At 34.3% G+C, this 16468-nt stretch overlaps 1 protein-coding gene across 1 annotated transcript in view; it reads left to right on the plus strand.

Annotated features, from left to right (window-relative positions):
- The window catches only part of Ltn1 (E3 ubiquitin-protein ligase listerin), a 359867-nt gene that overhangs the window by 147615 nt on the left and 195784 nt on the right, over positions 1-16468 (plus strand). Inside the window, exon 12 of the mRNA XM_090403432.1 lies at positions 4010-4164. Coding sequence (XP_090259558.1) covers positions 4010-4164 — 155 coding nt within the window. The remainder of the gene's footprint in view (positions 1-4009; positions 4165-16468) is intronic.

Consider the following 16468-nt stretch of genomic DNA (forward strand, 5'->3'; position numbering starts at 1 on the left):
TGATATTGCCATTGATGCCATCTTTTCATGCCTCTAATCTTTCTCAGGACTCTCATATCTACGATCTCTAGTCTTTGGTCAAGTGTTTTACTTCTGACCCAGCTCTCAGATCCATAAGTTAAAACTGGTTCGAACACTGTCTTGTATACAGATAATTTAGTGTTCTGACTAATTTCTCTCTTATTCCATATGAATTTATTCAATTGACTTCCCACCTTACCAGCTTTGCTGATTCTGTTGTCTATTTCTATATTTAATTTACCATCTTCAGTAAAAATCGTGCCAAGTATAGCTGATATGTTTTACTTGTTCCAGAGGTTCTCCGTTCACAATACAGTTGACATTTTCAATGATTCTGCCTATTTTCATTGTCTTTGTCTTTTTATTGCTGACCTTCATACCATATCTATTACAACAGCTATTCAATTTAGTCAGAGAATCTTGCAGACTTGTAGCGGATTTATTTAGAAGTATAACATCATCTGCATAAAGCAAAGAGCTGACATTAACATCTCCAATTTTGATATCATGTTTAATACCACTTTCCTTCATAATGTGATCCATATAGATAACGAATAACAGAGGGGATAATGTACATCCTTGTCTCACACCAGATTTAACATTAAACCATCTTCCTGTACTTCCTTCAATTCTAACTGCTGACTTACAACTCAAATAAAGACTAAGTATTGCTTGATATAATGCCCCATTCACACCATATAACAGCAGCGTATTTAACAGCTTCTCTCTTGGCACCTTGTCATATGCCTTTTCCAAATCGACAAAACTTAAATATAGACAATATTTGGCCTGAATCCAGCTTGTTCTTCACCAAGCTTTTCTTCCACAATTCTTCTCAACCGTTTCTTAAGTATACTTGCATAGATCTTACCAGGAACACTCAGTAGGGAAATACCTCTGTAATTCTCACATTCAGTTTTATTTCCCTTTTTATATATGGGTACTGTGAGAGCTCTACTCCAATCATCAGGAATTCGTCCCTCTGTCCAGGCTTTCTGAACTATGCAGTGCAGCCACTGTAAGACTCTTATACCACCATACTTCAGCATTTCTGGTCGAATATCAGCTACTCCTGCTGCCTTTCCACACATTTCAAGCCTTTGATGGCTTTTTCTACTTCAAGTATGGATATGTATTCCTGACTGCATGCCTGGTCAGTGTTTTTTACCACTGTACTGTCATCACTGCTTGTTTCATTTAGCAGTTTTTCAAAGTAATTACCCCATACTTCAAGGATATCTTTTTCTCCCGTTTTCATGTCACCTTTACCATCTCTAACTCCTTTTACAGCCCTCTTTCCTCCATTCCTTAGCTTCTTCAACAACCTCCAGAATATTTTGCCACCTTCTTGATATTTATTTTCTATATTCTTGCCAACGTCCTCCCATGACTTTTGTTTAGCTAGTTTTACACAGTGTTTAGCATTCTTGCATTTGTCTCTGTATTCTCTAAGAGCACAAGCTGACTTATCAGGGGGGCTACCCTGAGTGTCGAGTCATCAGAATTCAAGGAGAACTGGCCTACTAGTCTGGAACACTGGGAATTGGGCGCCATAGGGCAGAGTCCCCTAGTGTGTATATATATATATATATATATATATATATTATTGTGTTTAAGGGTACTTTTTTTGGGGCAAGGGGAAGGGTTTACTTGTGGGAAAACTGGGGCAGGGGAGAACGTTAACGGGGTGTGAACCGTTTCGGTCGACTGACCATTTTCGGAATGAGTGTAGGGCTATGTCATGACTGCAAGTTGAATCTGCCAAAAAAGGGCATTTTTTGTTGCTAAATGGCTGGAGGCGTGGCTTGATTTGTAGGTTGTGGATTGTTCAACATTTGGAAATTAGGTAGGGTCGGTGGACGTTGATTGAGTTTTCATTGCATTTTATGGCAATTGTTTTGGATGTTCTAAACATTGTTTCGTTGTCTTGTCTATGATTATGACCTTGTTGATTTGCTGGATATGTTTCAGTTCAAGGACGTTAGCTGCAATTTCTGTCTTCCCTGTACTCTGTATTTTATTTTTATTTTTGATGTTGTGATGTTTTTTTGTGTTTAGATATTCTGGAATGGGGATGTTGCAATCCCGGAGGTGCTCTTGTTGTCTAGTCCATAAAGACTTAATGGTAGAGCCAGTGTAGGTGATGTCACAGTTTTTTTGACAAGGAAATTTATAGACTACGTTGTGGTGTTCGAATATTTCTGTGTGTGAGAGAGATTTTGTGGCTTTTAGGAGAGTTGCTAATTTTTGGTTCGTGGCAACTTTCTATGGACTAATCATGTGCCTGTAATTTAACTAACCTACAATACAACTTGGTAATCATGAAAACTTTACATGCAGGCAAGGTGTTGTTGCATTATCTTAGTGTGTTCAGTGAATATTGTCCATGCCATATAACATGGACATAAACTCCTGAACTTGGCATTTTATCTACTAACATAAGTAAAAAGAAACTCTGGCTAGCCCTCATAATACATTGCTTGTTAACCTGGTGTTAGTAAGGTGGAATATCACAGGCCCCAAAGATATAGAAAGAAATAACTGTGACACTGCCACCTTAATAATGCTGGGTTAATATTAATACACTAATATATAGACATTAGCACTTTAACTAATATAGACATACTAATACTGAATTGAAGTTACTGCAAGTAATATAGCAGTATACATGCATATGACATCAAAATTTCTTCTACACAGTAGGTGACAAAAGAGGGAGTGATATTATGACTTTCATTAAGGAGAGACGTTGTTGAAATCTTGACTCAGTTTGTATATGTTGAAACACTAGTGCTTGCTGACAATATTACAAATACATCATTAACACGATATTTAGACCTGTAGACTGAAACCCAGGCATGTTCCTTCAAGAACTAGAAACATTGATAAACAGTATCATGTGCACAGTGGATGGCTTCATTCTAATTGCAGACCTTATTAGAAATACATTAGTTTCCTCCTTATGTTCTCCAAATGAAAAGTTAGTTTCATTATACCATGTTGCTTTTGCTCATGTATTCTTATGTTTAACTGGTCATCTTCTTTTTTTAATTCTAATTTAACTCTTTTATTTCTGGACCAGATCTTTTAAAAGTTGCAAACCCCTAGTACCTTTAGGTAGTTTCAGGTTAGATATGCATGGAGTTGTCTGCTCTGGAGCTAAATGTAATGCTTTTTCAGCTATTTTGGCTTGATCTTGTGCCATGATATCAAGATTTGTTGTCTCTGATTCTGTTACTCATCACTGGTCAATGACTTTTGAAACCAATAAATATAGTTCATTGTATATCTTTTGATTTTGATTTGTATATTCCAGTACTTAATATCTATAGCTTTTCATCTTGCCTTTTCACTGCAGAGTTTGTAAATTAATTTTTTTTAAATTTATAGTAAATAAAAATGTATGCTCTACCTTCAAGATCAAGGGTTGAACTGAAACACATTTGTTAGTCCATCAAATACACATACACATTTGATTTGTTTTCAAGAAGGTAAAAGCCTTGATTGTAAGTTTTAATTATATAATTAACATCTTCCATTCCATTCTTATCCTTCACTTGCTCTCCACAGCTACAGATGAATCATGATCAGTAGTGTATTTACTGCTGTATAGTCCAAGTCTGTATGAAAGAGAAGTGACATATCATCAGGCAATTGTTTTACCCTTCACTTCTGGAGAAATTTTAACTGGAAGTAAGAGGTCCAAACTTTTATGCACTTTTCTGTTCAACATCAAATATTTTACTTTAAACCTTAACTGCTTCTTTCCCAAGATAGTTAGTTTGTAAATGTTGCCATATCATTTTGGGAATTGGTTTTATAAAATACAAAGTGCATGCATGAGTGTTAATAATTGCATTGTAAATTATAATCTTGATGAACTACTTGATAATTATGAAGTGTATTAAATTATTATAAATCAACTAGACTTATTAAAGTAAGTTCTAAAAAAAGTTGTATTTTAAGCAGCTTTTACTTTATCAATTAGAGCCTTTGATATCAGCTGAGTATATGGGTAGAATTCTAGAAGTATTTCAACAGTCTCTGAAGATAACTGTTTCCCAAGGATTAGGAAAACAGGATATATCACAGCTTATAGAATTTGTGTGTGAATTGGCACTCAGTCTTTTCATTAGTTTCAAGGTAATCATTATATAATATTTATTATAAAAAAATTCAGTTATGTTAAGTTTGTACTCTACTGCAGTGCTTCCCAAACTTATGGATGTAAAAGGCCCTCTTGGAAAAATTAAAATATTTCACAGCTCCCATCGAAAAAAAAATAGTAATACAGATATATTATAATATTTATTGTATTCATATTCAATACAAAATATACACAGCGAATATTGCAAAAATCAAATGCAAATATTACATTTTTAGCATTTTACATACACATTTGACACGGCACACCTAGTCTTAAAACATCTAAAATTTGTTTTCATTATTTCATCCCCCCCCCCCCCAAGGGGGACTGCAGCCCACAGTTTGGGAAGCACTGCTCTACTGTACTGATTATTGCTCTGCTTAATGACTGGATTCAGTGAATCCAGGTAAATTCAGTGGACAGCAGCAAAATTTAGTACATTTAATTTTTATTTATTTAAATAAAAGTATAACTTTGAAAGCTTCCTTAGGTGCTAGCATATGTGGTACTTATTTGCACTCAAAAAAGCATTGCATTTCATTTCAGAATATGGCATCTCTTCATTTTATTTTTAGCTTATGCTATTAATGAATTGGTAATCTTGCACAAGAGAAATTATTCAACCTATAGTATATATTAGTGCTATGGATAAGGCAGCTAGTGAGGAGAAAAAGAAATTAACATTTGATTTAAAGACTTAAGAAATATATAAGATGAGAGACAGTTCTGAAGAGCAGCAATAGATGTAATGAATGATGAGAAAAGAAAATGTGTTTTGCGAGTTTGGAGTTGAAGGAGCAAGGTGGCTGAATAGCCACTGCACTTGTCTTGACAGATTTAGAGGAGAGTGTTGAAATTCTGGGAAGTGTGAAAGAGTAGAGTGAATTGATGGGAGATATGTCATTAATCAATCTGATAGCTGTCTTTTCTAAAAAATTTTAAAAAATCCTTCAATCTCTTGTTGATTGAAGGATTTTTAGAGAGCTCTTATAGACACTACACTAATTGTGAGAACATCTTCATTGATTGGAGTTAATAGTTGAATAGAGGTAATGCCTGAACAAGGGGAAACCCAGCTTCTGAACCTTGAAGAGGCAATACTTGTGATTTCTTTGTCATGAAACATTGAAAGTTGAAGTTATTCCATGAAGAGGAGAACTAGGTATTGCTCAAAGTAAAATTGGGAGAGAGGGGGAGAGGGTGTTCTGTGAGAAAAAATGAATTGAGGTTGTCTAGTATTGAAGTTATGCTTTTTCAGACTGAAGAATGATTTGGAGATCAAAATTTAAGGTTGTAGACATACAGAAATTCCTGATGTGTACCCTCATCAGACAAGGATATTGTATTCTAATAGTTTTGTTTGTCAAATGAGAAATTAGAGTGCAATTTATTGTCATTTGCAAAACTATAGACTGAATTTGGAATCAGTTGGTGGAAGTTCTTGATATATATACAGAAAGAAAGGAGTAGATAAAAAATTAGTCCTGTTGTTCTCCAGTGTTAATTGCAAAGTTTCAGGGAAAAGGTCCAGTTACCATTAATGTGCAAATAGAAAGCTGCTGATCCAATTGCAAAATTCTGAAGATTAATCATAAGATCGGAGTTTACTTATCAAGATATGCTTTACAGATATCAAGACCAACCATATCTCTGAACTTATATATCTCTGTGGCATTTGTCCAAAGGTGGGTATCATAAGTAAGATCACCTTTTGATCAGCAGTGGCAGATTATCCTCAAGGGAATGTTACTACCCATCATGTATATGATACTCCTGATAGTACCATAATTAAGAGTACTTTCTTACCCTTCTAGTAACATTTTCTTCCAAGTTAATCTGTTATTCATTATGTCTCCAATATCCTTAATTTGTCTTCTTAGGCACTATTAACTACATCAGGCTACCTAGAACTGGTTAGTTTTGGATCTTTTTTCATGCACTCCCAGCATCAAACATTTGTTATCCTTCCTTTCCTACTGTGTTTATGTGACCATATTACTAAAGATTATCTCTGCATACAGATTTTTAAATGATAATGATGCTCTTTATTTTTAATATAATTCTAACATTGAATTCATCTGATCAGTATACTAATTTTACTAAGAATTCTCATATCTGTGGTCTCTAGTCTTGGATCATTTGATTTATTTCTAACTCTCAGATGCATAAATTAAAATTGACTTGAACAATGTTTTGGATAATTTCTCTCTTATTCCATATAATAGAGATCTTCTAGGGAATATTCCATCTATATAATAGAGATATAATAGGGGATCTTCCATATTCCCTATGCGGGTAGATTGAAGGTGTGTGTGTGTCTGGATTGCAGAAGTTGGTTGCAATCTGGGATATGATAGAAACATTTATAGGGTTTTGTAGGATAGATTCAGGGGAAATGTTTCAGCACTTGGCTAGAGGGACCAGAACAAGATCCTTGGAAGTTGAATTAGGTGGCTAGTAGGGATGCGAGGACTAATTTTTTGCTTTGAGAGTTGTGAATGAGTGGAATGGGTTGTTGCCAGAGTCGGTTGTGAGTGTTTTGTTAATGGGTTCAAGGAGATATGATTATTATCTTATATTGATAAGATAGATTGGGTCTCCCACAATGAGTCTTCAGACTACGTGGAGGTGCCGTATAATAATAATAAATTTATTCAATTGGCTCCTCCAACATACTAGCATTACTTATTTTATTATGTATTTCCAGCTGTCAATTTGCTATCTCCAATAAAAAAAAATGTGCCTAAACAAGTTGAAATATTTTAATTATTTATGCTGGGGAAATGTTTCAGCACTTGCCTAAAGGGACTAGCTTTTGCATGTTCTAGCCCATTTTCACAGTTTTTGTCTTTTTTTAATTATTAATTCTCTTATTAAATTTGTTGCAGCAGTCATTCAATTTAGTTAGTTCTGTAGACTGGGTTTATTTATAGGTAATAGCATGTGTATAAAATAATGAACTAAGTTGAATATCTTCAGTATTAACATTAAATTTAATGCCACTTTCCTTCATAATGATGAATAACAGTAGAACCACACATCCTTTGTCTTACAACTGATTTAACAAAATCTTCTTTCTACCTTCAATTCTAGCTGCTGACTTAAAACTTAAGCTATATATAATGAGCTGTGTACAATATAGGCTCTGTCTAATATTCCATTTAATTCCATATAATTGTAGCATTTTTAGCAACTTTTCTCTTGGCATTATGTCATGTGCCTTTTCCAGATCTGCAAACCTTAAATACAGATTCTTGTTTACAGATTAAATACAGATGCTGCTCCCAGTTTCCACTCAACCTGAAATCTCACTCTATGCAAAGTCACTTATCAAAAAATCTGCACCAGAAGGAACAGCTACCTACATAAAGCTGCAATCCCTTTGGAGCCTCCGATAATGAATAAATCATATGTGGAGTTCACTGTTTAAAAACAATAATAATGCAAACTGATAATATTCTTATGTTCTTATGATTTCTCAGTTATTTGCCTAAGTAAAAATCTGATCCTAACAGCCCCCTGTTCAGCTGAACTGTCAGTGTTCTAGATAAATCTTACTTGCATACTCAGTAGGGATCTCTTTGGTAATTCTCACATTGTTCTATTTTCCTTTTCTATATGGGTTCTGTGAGATCTGTACTGCACTCATTTGGAATACAACCTCTCTGACCAGACCTTGTGATTGATGCAATGTAGCCACTGTACAACTTTTTTACCTCCATGTTTGAGCATTTTTGATTAAATATTTATTCCATCTGCCTTTCCACATTTCAGATTTTTGATTTTTTTCAAGTATTGATGTGTACTCCTGTATTTCTGTAGAATATTTTTTATCACTATTCGATACTGCTTATTTAATTTGTCATTGTATTACTGTAATTACTCCAGACAGAAATAATTTTTAATATTTTTAAAATATTAAAAATTATTTTTAATTCAGTTTATATTTTAGAATATTTTTAATTTCAGTTTTTTTCACCTTTATCATCTGATTCCTTTTGCAGTACTCTTTCCTTCATTTCTAAGCTTTTTTTTTTTTCAATAACCTCCAGAACATTTGCCACCAATGTGATATTAATTTTCTTCATTCTTTTCAGTCATCCCATGACTTGCATTGATTGAATGTCAATATTTTCTTCAGATCTTGTCATTGAGTCACAAAGTTTAGTTATTGTTTTCAAACTTTGTTTTATTCCCCCCTCCAATAATATATATGTTTCCTCGGACATTATGAACGTGAACAACAGAACGTGGCATCATCCAGCATTGTTTAAACTTAGCACTGCTTTGAATCTGCATTCTGATTTTTTAATTTTATGAACATTCAGACAGCTACAACTGTATAGTATGAACTTTTTTGAATAATTTCTCTTTTTTGTGTTTTAAACTTTAAGTTACCTTTTACCCCTGAAGATGTAAGTCAAGTGACTTACGAAACTTGTCGGGTTTTATTTCTTTGTGTTTTTAGCTTAATAAAAAAATGTGGTGCAATTACCGGAATATGAACTTTTAAACCACAGAAACCTCCACTTACAATATATATATATATATGTTTCTGTACTACAATTCATGTCTTAAAGTTGTTTGACTTTGATCCTCTAGAATCTTGGTATAATTTTCTTTTCAATATAATATTCATCTTTATCTTTGCCAAAAGCTAAATGATCACTTCCTATTTCAGTTCTACTGTATGCTCTTGCATCTGGAACTGTTGAGATTGATACCACTATCAACAATAATGAAGTCAATAAGACTTAACTCTTCTTATAAATTTATGTACATACATTTATATAAAGGAACAAGTTGTTATTAACAAGTGGTATAAGAGTCTTACAGTGGCTGCACTGCATAGTTCAGAAAGCCTGGACAGAGGGACGAATTCCCGATGATTGGAGTAGAGCTCTCATAGTACCCATATATAAAAAGGGAAATAAAACTGAATGTGAGAATTACAGAGGTATTTCCCTACTGAGTGTTCCTGGCAAGATCTATGCAAGTATACTTGAGAAACGGTTGAGAAGAATTGTGGAAGAAAAGCTTGGTGAAGAACAAGCTGGATTCAGGCCAAATAGAGGCTGTCAGGATCAGATCTTCACTTTACGACAAATAGTCGAGAAAGCATGGGAATATAACAAAGATCTGTATTTAAGTTTTGTCGATTTGGAAAAGGCATATGACAAGGTGCCAAGAGAAAAGCTATTCAATACGCTGCAGTTATATGGTGTCAATGGGGCATTATATCAAGCAATACTTAGTCTTTATTTGAGTTGTGAGTCAGCAGTTAGAATTGAAGGAAGTACAGGAAGATGGTTTAATGTTAAATCTGGTGTGAGACAAGGATGTACATTATCCCCTCTGTTATTCATTATCTATATGGATCACATTATGAAGGAATGTGGTATTAAACCTGATATCAAAATTGGAGATGTTAATGTCAGCTCTTTGCTTTATGCGGATGATGTTATACTTCTAAATAAATCCGCTACAAGTCTGCAAGATTCTCTGACTAAATTGAATAGCTGTTGTAATAGATATGGTATGAAGGTCAGCAATAAAAAGACAAAGACAATGAAAATAGGCAGAATCATTGAAAATGTCAACTGTGTTGTGAATGGAGAACCTGTGGAACAAGTAAAACATTTCAGCTACTTAGGCACGATTTTTAATGATGATGGTAAATTAAATATAGAAATAGACAACAGAATCAGCAAAGCTGGTATCGTGGGAAGTCAATTGAATAAATTCATATGGAATAAGAAAGAAATTAGTCGGAACACTAAATTAGCTATATACAAGACTGTGTTCAAACCAATTTTAACTTATGGATCTGAGAGCTGGGTCAGAAGTAAAACACTTGATCAAAGACTAGAGACCGCAGATATGAGAGTCCTGAGAAAGATTAGAGGCGTGAACAGATGGCATCAATGGCAATATCATATTAAAAATGAGGATATTAGGAAACAACTTGACATTGTCAGCATCCAGGAATGCGTTAGCAGAGCTAATCTCAGATGGTATGGTCACTTAAATAGAATGGGAGAGGAAAGATTAGCAAAACAAGTGTTCTCTGCCAGGTTGGCAGGAAAACGACCCAGAGGAAGACCAAGATATAGGTGGATTGATACGGTACAAAGTGCCTTAGACGATAGAAATATAAGATCTGATAATGTTGGAGTCTTGACAAGTAACAGACTGATTTGGAGGAAAATTGTAGATAGGAAGTTAGTAATGATGTAATTTTTTCATGTAGTACTGTCATATCCTGTACACCCCTTGAGGGTACATGGCAGGAATTTGATGATGATGATGATGTTGTTGTTATTAATGACATGCCCTGAAAAGAAATTGCATTAAAACTTCCTACAAGATTCCTAAAGAATTTTCTATAGGAATATGCCCACAGATTTTTGTGCAATAGAAGTATCTCATTTTTTATTTATTTATTTGTTTATTTTTTATATTCTCTTTGTCTTAGTCATTCCAAAATTATGCTAATATGTTTGTTCTACTAGCTCTACCTTTTCCATCGGTGTTCTTATGTTAATGTTGTCTACCTTTATTCCGCTGAGCATGAGCTTTTCTCAGTAGCTCGCTTTTCACTGTTCATTCTGTTTCCCTTACAAAAACCGCAGTAGTTGTTAAGCATTTATAGTGCTTCTGCTGGTGTGGCATTTCATGTACTTTCATATTTATCAGTAGTTCAAGGTAATGCAGAATACAATTTGGTTGGCTAAATCCCAAGTTATCTCATTTTCAATCATTAATTCAGTATTCTGCTGGATATCTAATAACGGGACACACGCATGCACAAAGTTTGAAGATGTCAGATCTTGTCATTCCTCTGCATTCATTACAGGAAGTGTGGAGATCCTTCAACTTATCTTACTTTGACTATTAAATTATTTAAGGAATTTACAACATATACTGGAATATTAATTAAAAGACAATTTAATAAATACTTCCTATATTTTGGCAATGTCACATTGCCATCTTCATGGGTACATACAAATATGACATGTGCATGCTGGCACTACAAAAAGCAAATGAGGCAGAAGATAAGAAACTACTTTTGTTCCTAAAGTCCTAATGGTGCCCTCTAGCAGGGGCTGTTGGGCCCTGCTAGAGGGCACCATTAGGACTTTAGGAACCCATGATGAACTTGCATCATGACTTTAGGTACTCATGATACAAGTCTCCCAAATTTGGGGCAGTCTCATGCACCCAAATTTGTTGAGGAGGTTTGGAATGATTTTTAGAGCTGAGGCTGATTCTATGAATAATCTTTCATACTTGAACTTGCTGCGGTGTATTACTTTGGCTTTCTTCCAACGTATTCTGTGGCGGGTATCTAGAGCATGGTCTGCAAGACCAGAGTGGCAATACTGGTGAAACTGGATGTAGTCCTTGTGTTCTGAAATCCTGATATTCGCTGGCCTGTTTGGTCAAAGTAGGATAGTTTACAGCTGCAAGGGACCTGGTATACCCCAGGTAGGTATAGGGGAAGTGGTTGGTCTTTGGTAGAGCAGATAAGGGATGCCAACTTTTTATATGGTCTGTAACAAGAAGTTAAGTCATATTTTTTTAAGGATTTTGGTTATTTTTTCCGAGGTGCCCTGGATGTAGGGAATGGTAATAGATTTAGTATAATCTTTATTGTGGGGGGGGGTTATGGTTTACTGGTTTAATATTTTTTGGGGGTTGTAGCCATTGGCTAAGAAAGTATTAAGGATTTTAGTTCAGTGGTTAGGGCATTGTTATCTGAACAGATTAATTTTGCCCTGTTATATAGTGTTTTAATAACCCCATATTGCTGTGTGGGGTGGGGGGGATTGCTGGTGAATGTACCTGCCTGTATGGGTGGGTTTTCTATAAACAGAGAAAACCAAGGATCCATCAGGTTTGGCGAGTGATTAGAGTGTCTAGGAAAGGGAGGCTGTTGTTTTCCTCTTTTTCCAGGGTGAACAGGATTCTGAGGTGTTGGTTGTTTAAGTATGTTAAGGAGTGGAGTGTATCTGAGCCATGTGGCCAAATAGTGGGTTTTTGTGGGGCAGAGTTTAGTAGTTTCTTATCTTCTGCCTCATTTGCTTTTTGTAGTGCCTGCGTGCACATGCCATATGAGTTGGTGCCAATATTTTCACTTTCAACCTTCCATTTGTCTAGATAAGAGTAATCCATCTTTATCTAAATATAAGTTTTCCAGGTTATTCCAGGTAAAATGTATCCAGTTGAGTCTCACCCTTCAATACTGCTTCATAGATAGTTTTGAATATGGGATCATCTTTCTGAGCTTGGACATATCTTTTTCCCAAATTTGTGAACTAGGTTCCTTATTCTTTAGAGTCTCAATATTAAACACTTGATCATTATCATTAGTGTCTTGAAAAACTTCAGGAGACTGCTCTAATTTTCCTTTGTCACCTGATTTCCTGTCCAAACAGTATTCTACTCCACACAAGGACACTGTATTATCAACAAAATTTCATGCAAAACCATAACGTTTCAGAAAATCAATTCCAAATATTACTTGTACATTTGGGTTAGATGATTCTGGAAGAACTATTAATGGATGACAAACTTTCAATGAAAAACAAGGAATTGAAATAAAAACATTTATTTGCTTATCAGCTGAAATTTCTGATTCAAATGTTCCCTTTAATTTAATCGGACACTTAAAACTGAAATATCATTTGGAATTATAGATTTAATTTTGTTAAACAAACTGTAAGAAATGAGTGAAATATGTGCACCTCTGTCAAGCAAGATTTCACAAGCCACATTTTCAATAAATCCTTGTAGAACTGTCAAAGGATTACCTCCATTAGCATAAGGAGCTAATGCTACATCAAAAACTCTCTTTTAAGGTTAGAGCTGTCTTTAGCTTTACCCATGTCTAATGAGTAGTTTGACATTTCTGTCCTTGCCAGTATAATATTGGAATAATAATGATTTCCAGATTTTTCTTTATTTCTTGATTGATTTCTTATGTTGAAAACAAAATTTATCTTTAACATAACAGTCTTTAGCAAAATGACCAAAATGACAGGTTTATTACATCTAAAGCATTTGGAACATATCCCCTTTGAGATGTTTTATTCTTATCAATACCATTAGATTTACAAGAGAAAGATTGATTATCTGTAAGATTCTTGGATATTGTTAAATCCAATATCATCTTAAACAGAAGTTCCTGTCCTTTTACTACTGGTCTCTGTTGTCTTTCTATTTCTTCACTAAGAAATGTTTTCAGTTCATCTAATTTTCCCAAATCATGTATTTGTACCTTGGAAATAGATTCTGGAACATTTTCAGTGAAATTCACATTAGTTTCCTTAGACTGTTTCTTTTTCGTAGCATCTTTATATTTTTGGAACTTTCTTCTTTCACTTTATCTGTAGTCACAATGTTAGGAGAATGAGTTTCATTATATTGAAAAGAGTTCACCTGTTTGTTTGAGGAATGAAATATATTTCTAAGTCTCTCTTCCCTTTCCTTAACAATTCCAAAACACTGGTCAAGATTTTTAACCTTTTTCTTGTATGCTGTTTCTTTCAAATTATCTCTAAGGCCATGTCTAAATTGATTAAAGAGCAACCTTGGATGCACTGATGAATTTTCGAAATGTTAGGCCCTAATTCTCTTACACTTGAAAATTCTGATATTAGCAAACTTTTAAATGTTGCATAACTGTCAGTGTCTCTCAGCAAAGGAGATGTGTTTAAGAATGTTTTAGCTTTGCCCAATAATTTACTACAAAGTATAATCAACAAATGAAAATCTGACCATTTTCCTAAATCTCTAATTTTTTCTACATATTTAAAAAATGTTTCTATGCTTTCGCTAATATCTCCTGAGAATGAAGGTATTACTAAAGTTGGATTAATTAACCTAAAAAATTCCTCATCTTTAACTAAAGAAACTTCACATTAGAATTACTATCTCCTGTAGCCATTTTACTTGAGTCAAGATTTACTTTCTGGATTCTAAAATAGTTAAGTCATAACCAATCCTGTCGTCGACTGCACCATTGTTAATTTAAGGATGTTTATGTAGAAAGGATATTATCATAATATTAATCCTACATAGAGATGATCTCTTTTCAACAATTATTTTTAATTTATTTCCGAGTGTACCTATATATTATTATATGCACAAGAGTTCACTCCAATTGGTGCAATGACCTCTTTTTCAGAATCCAAATAAATCACTGACTCAATACCAAAATACAAAATAAACACATTTAATATAACAAAAACAATATATATATATACACTTCAAACATATATTACATTACTAACTACAAATTAATTGGATCCTAGGCCTTTTGAAAATAAACTTACACTTAAGACTAGACTAAACACTTTGTTTGCACAATGACAAAATGTTCATAGTCAGTTTCTCTCTCTGTGAAGGCCCTTTTCTGAAGATATGTGACTTTATTCTTCATTTTTACAGGATCCTTTCTCATCACTTATATAGCACACATCAATTCTTCCAAACTTAATTCTGTCTCTTTTCTTCAGTAGAAATAATAGTCAGATCTGGCGTCCGTAATATAGATGAAACTGCCTAATCAGAGTTTTCTCAAACATTCCTTTAGAACGTAAATAGCAAATTCTTCTTTTATTCACTAAATGCTTATTAACAGTCTTAACTCTTCCAATTAAAAAAAAACTTACAGTTCTACGATTTCCTTTTTGGAATCTCCTATAAATCTTCCAATTAGTGTTTCCTCCAATATTCCTTTTAAAATGCCTATAGCAATATTTCTCTTTTATTTATCAATACTTATTCCACTTTGAAACTTAATAGTTCCACGATTCCTTTTTCAGAATATACTATTAATTTTCCTCCGACTGTCACATAAAAAAAAACTCAAGTTCCTCTGAATCTAAATATCTGTCGGCCTGTGTTCTAAATTCCTTCCGAATGCACTCTTGTTTATTTCTGTTACTCAGATACTGAACGCTTTCCTTGTCAGCTGTCAATCACACATCAAACTTCTCGGCGAGCATGCACACTCCTTGAAAATGGCAAGCGAGAAACTAAATACTGTATAATGGCTGACACGGTTGTTTCCGTTAGCGACAAGAGAATGTCTTCATAAAACACAAAACTGAATATTTTAAATTAGAATAAATTTGTTTAAAGTAACACAACTATTCAAATCTGGTAATTCTCGTAGATAGGCTTATACGTTGGTTATGCATTTCTAAATCACTTAGGGAATTGAAACAACGTAGATCCGAATATAAATTAAATAATACTTTAATAGATATTTCAGCAATGTCTCATTGCCATTTTCTAAAGGAACTTACAAAAAGGCAGGTGCACACAAGGCCCTAACAATACAGTAACTGGAAATGAAGATATGAAGCTATCGTTCTCCTAGAAGTCCTGATGGTGCCCTCTGGCGGGCTAAGTAGGCGTTCTTGGCCGTTGGGCTGAAGGTCTGCTGATGTATGCCTCCCAAATTTGGGGCAGTCGCATACAACAAAAAAAAAAAAAAAAAAAAAAAAAAAAATCAAATCTGGTAAGTACATAAATTTTTAACTTTACATATCATTTTTGACAAAACAATTTCAATAACGGGCACATCGCAAGTGCCGACAATGCGTGTTATGAAACTAAAACTAATAAACATTCTAACATAAACAATACGTAAAAATATTCAGAATTTTAAATTATGATTATTTTTACACTGTCTAACAAAATACTTATAAAATGTGGTGTAACTCATGTAGATTGTTGTGAAGCAGAACAAAATTTGTTAGTATGGCAGTGTACAGTAGAATAATGATAAAATGAGGAGACAACATTAGATGGGTATGAGAGGCAATACATAAGGATGTACAAGAAATACCAAAAAAGATGATATTATAGGTGTCAATGCAATATCGTCACATCATGTCAACATGCATGTGAACCCTTCCAACATCTAAATGGCCTGACAGCAGTGGACCATGCTTGATTTATGGTTCCTATAAGATTCTGTGGCAACAAATTCCATTCTTCAACCAGACTTTCTTGCCAGTTGACCAAGGCAGTGGCTGTTGGCATGCGATGCCCGTGAGCATCTCACATGGTTGATCAGATATGTCTGGTGATTTTGCTGGCCATGGCAGGTATTGAATATTGTCTGTTTCATGATACTCCACCACCACCTGAACTCTATAGGTTAGTGGCATTGTCATGCTTGAGAAGATAATCTAGGTCAACCATATTCCTACAGTGTTACACATAGCGTTTGACAATCTGTTCTTGGTACCTTTAAGCAGTTACACTATCCCTGTTAAAGAAGCA

This window comes from Typopeltis vanoorti, chromosome 14 (assembly GCF_054136105.1).
Source record: "Typopeltis vanoorti isolate ZY-2024b chromosome 14, IOZ_Tvanoo_1.0, whole genome shotgun sequence".
NCBI lineage: Eukaryota > Metazoa > Arthropoda > Arachnida > Uropygi > Thelyphonidae > Typopeltis > Typopeltis vanoorti.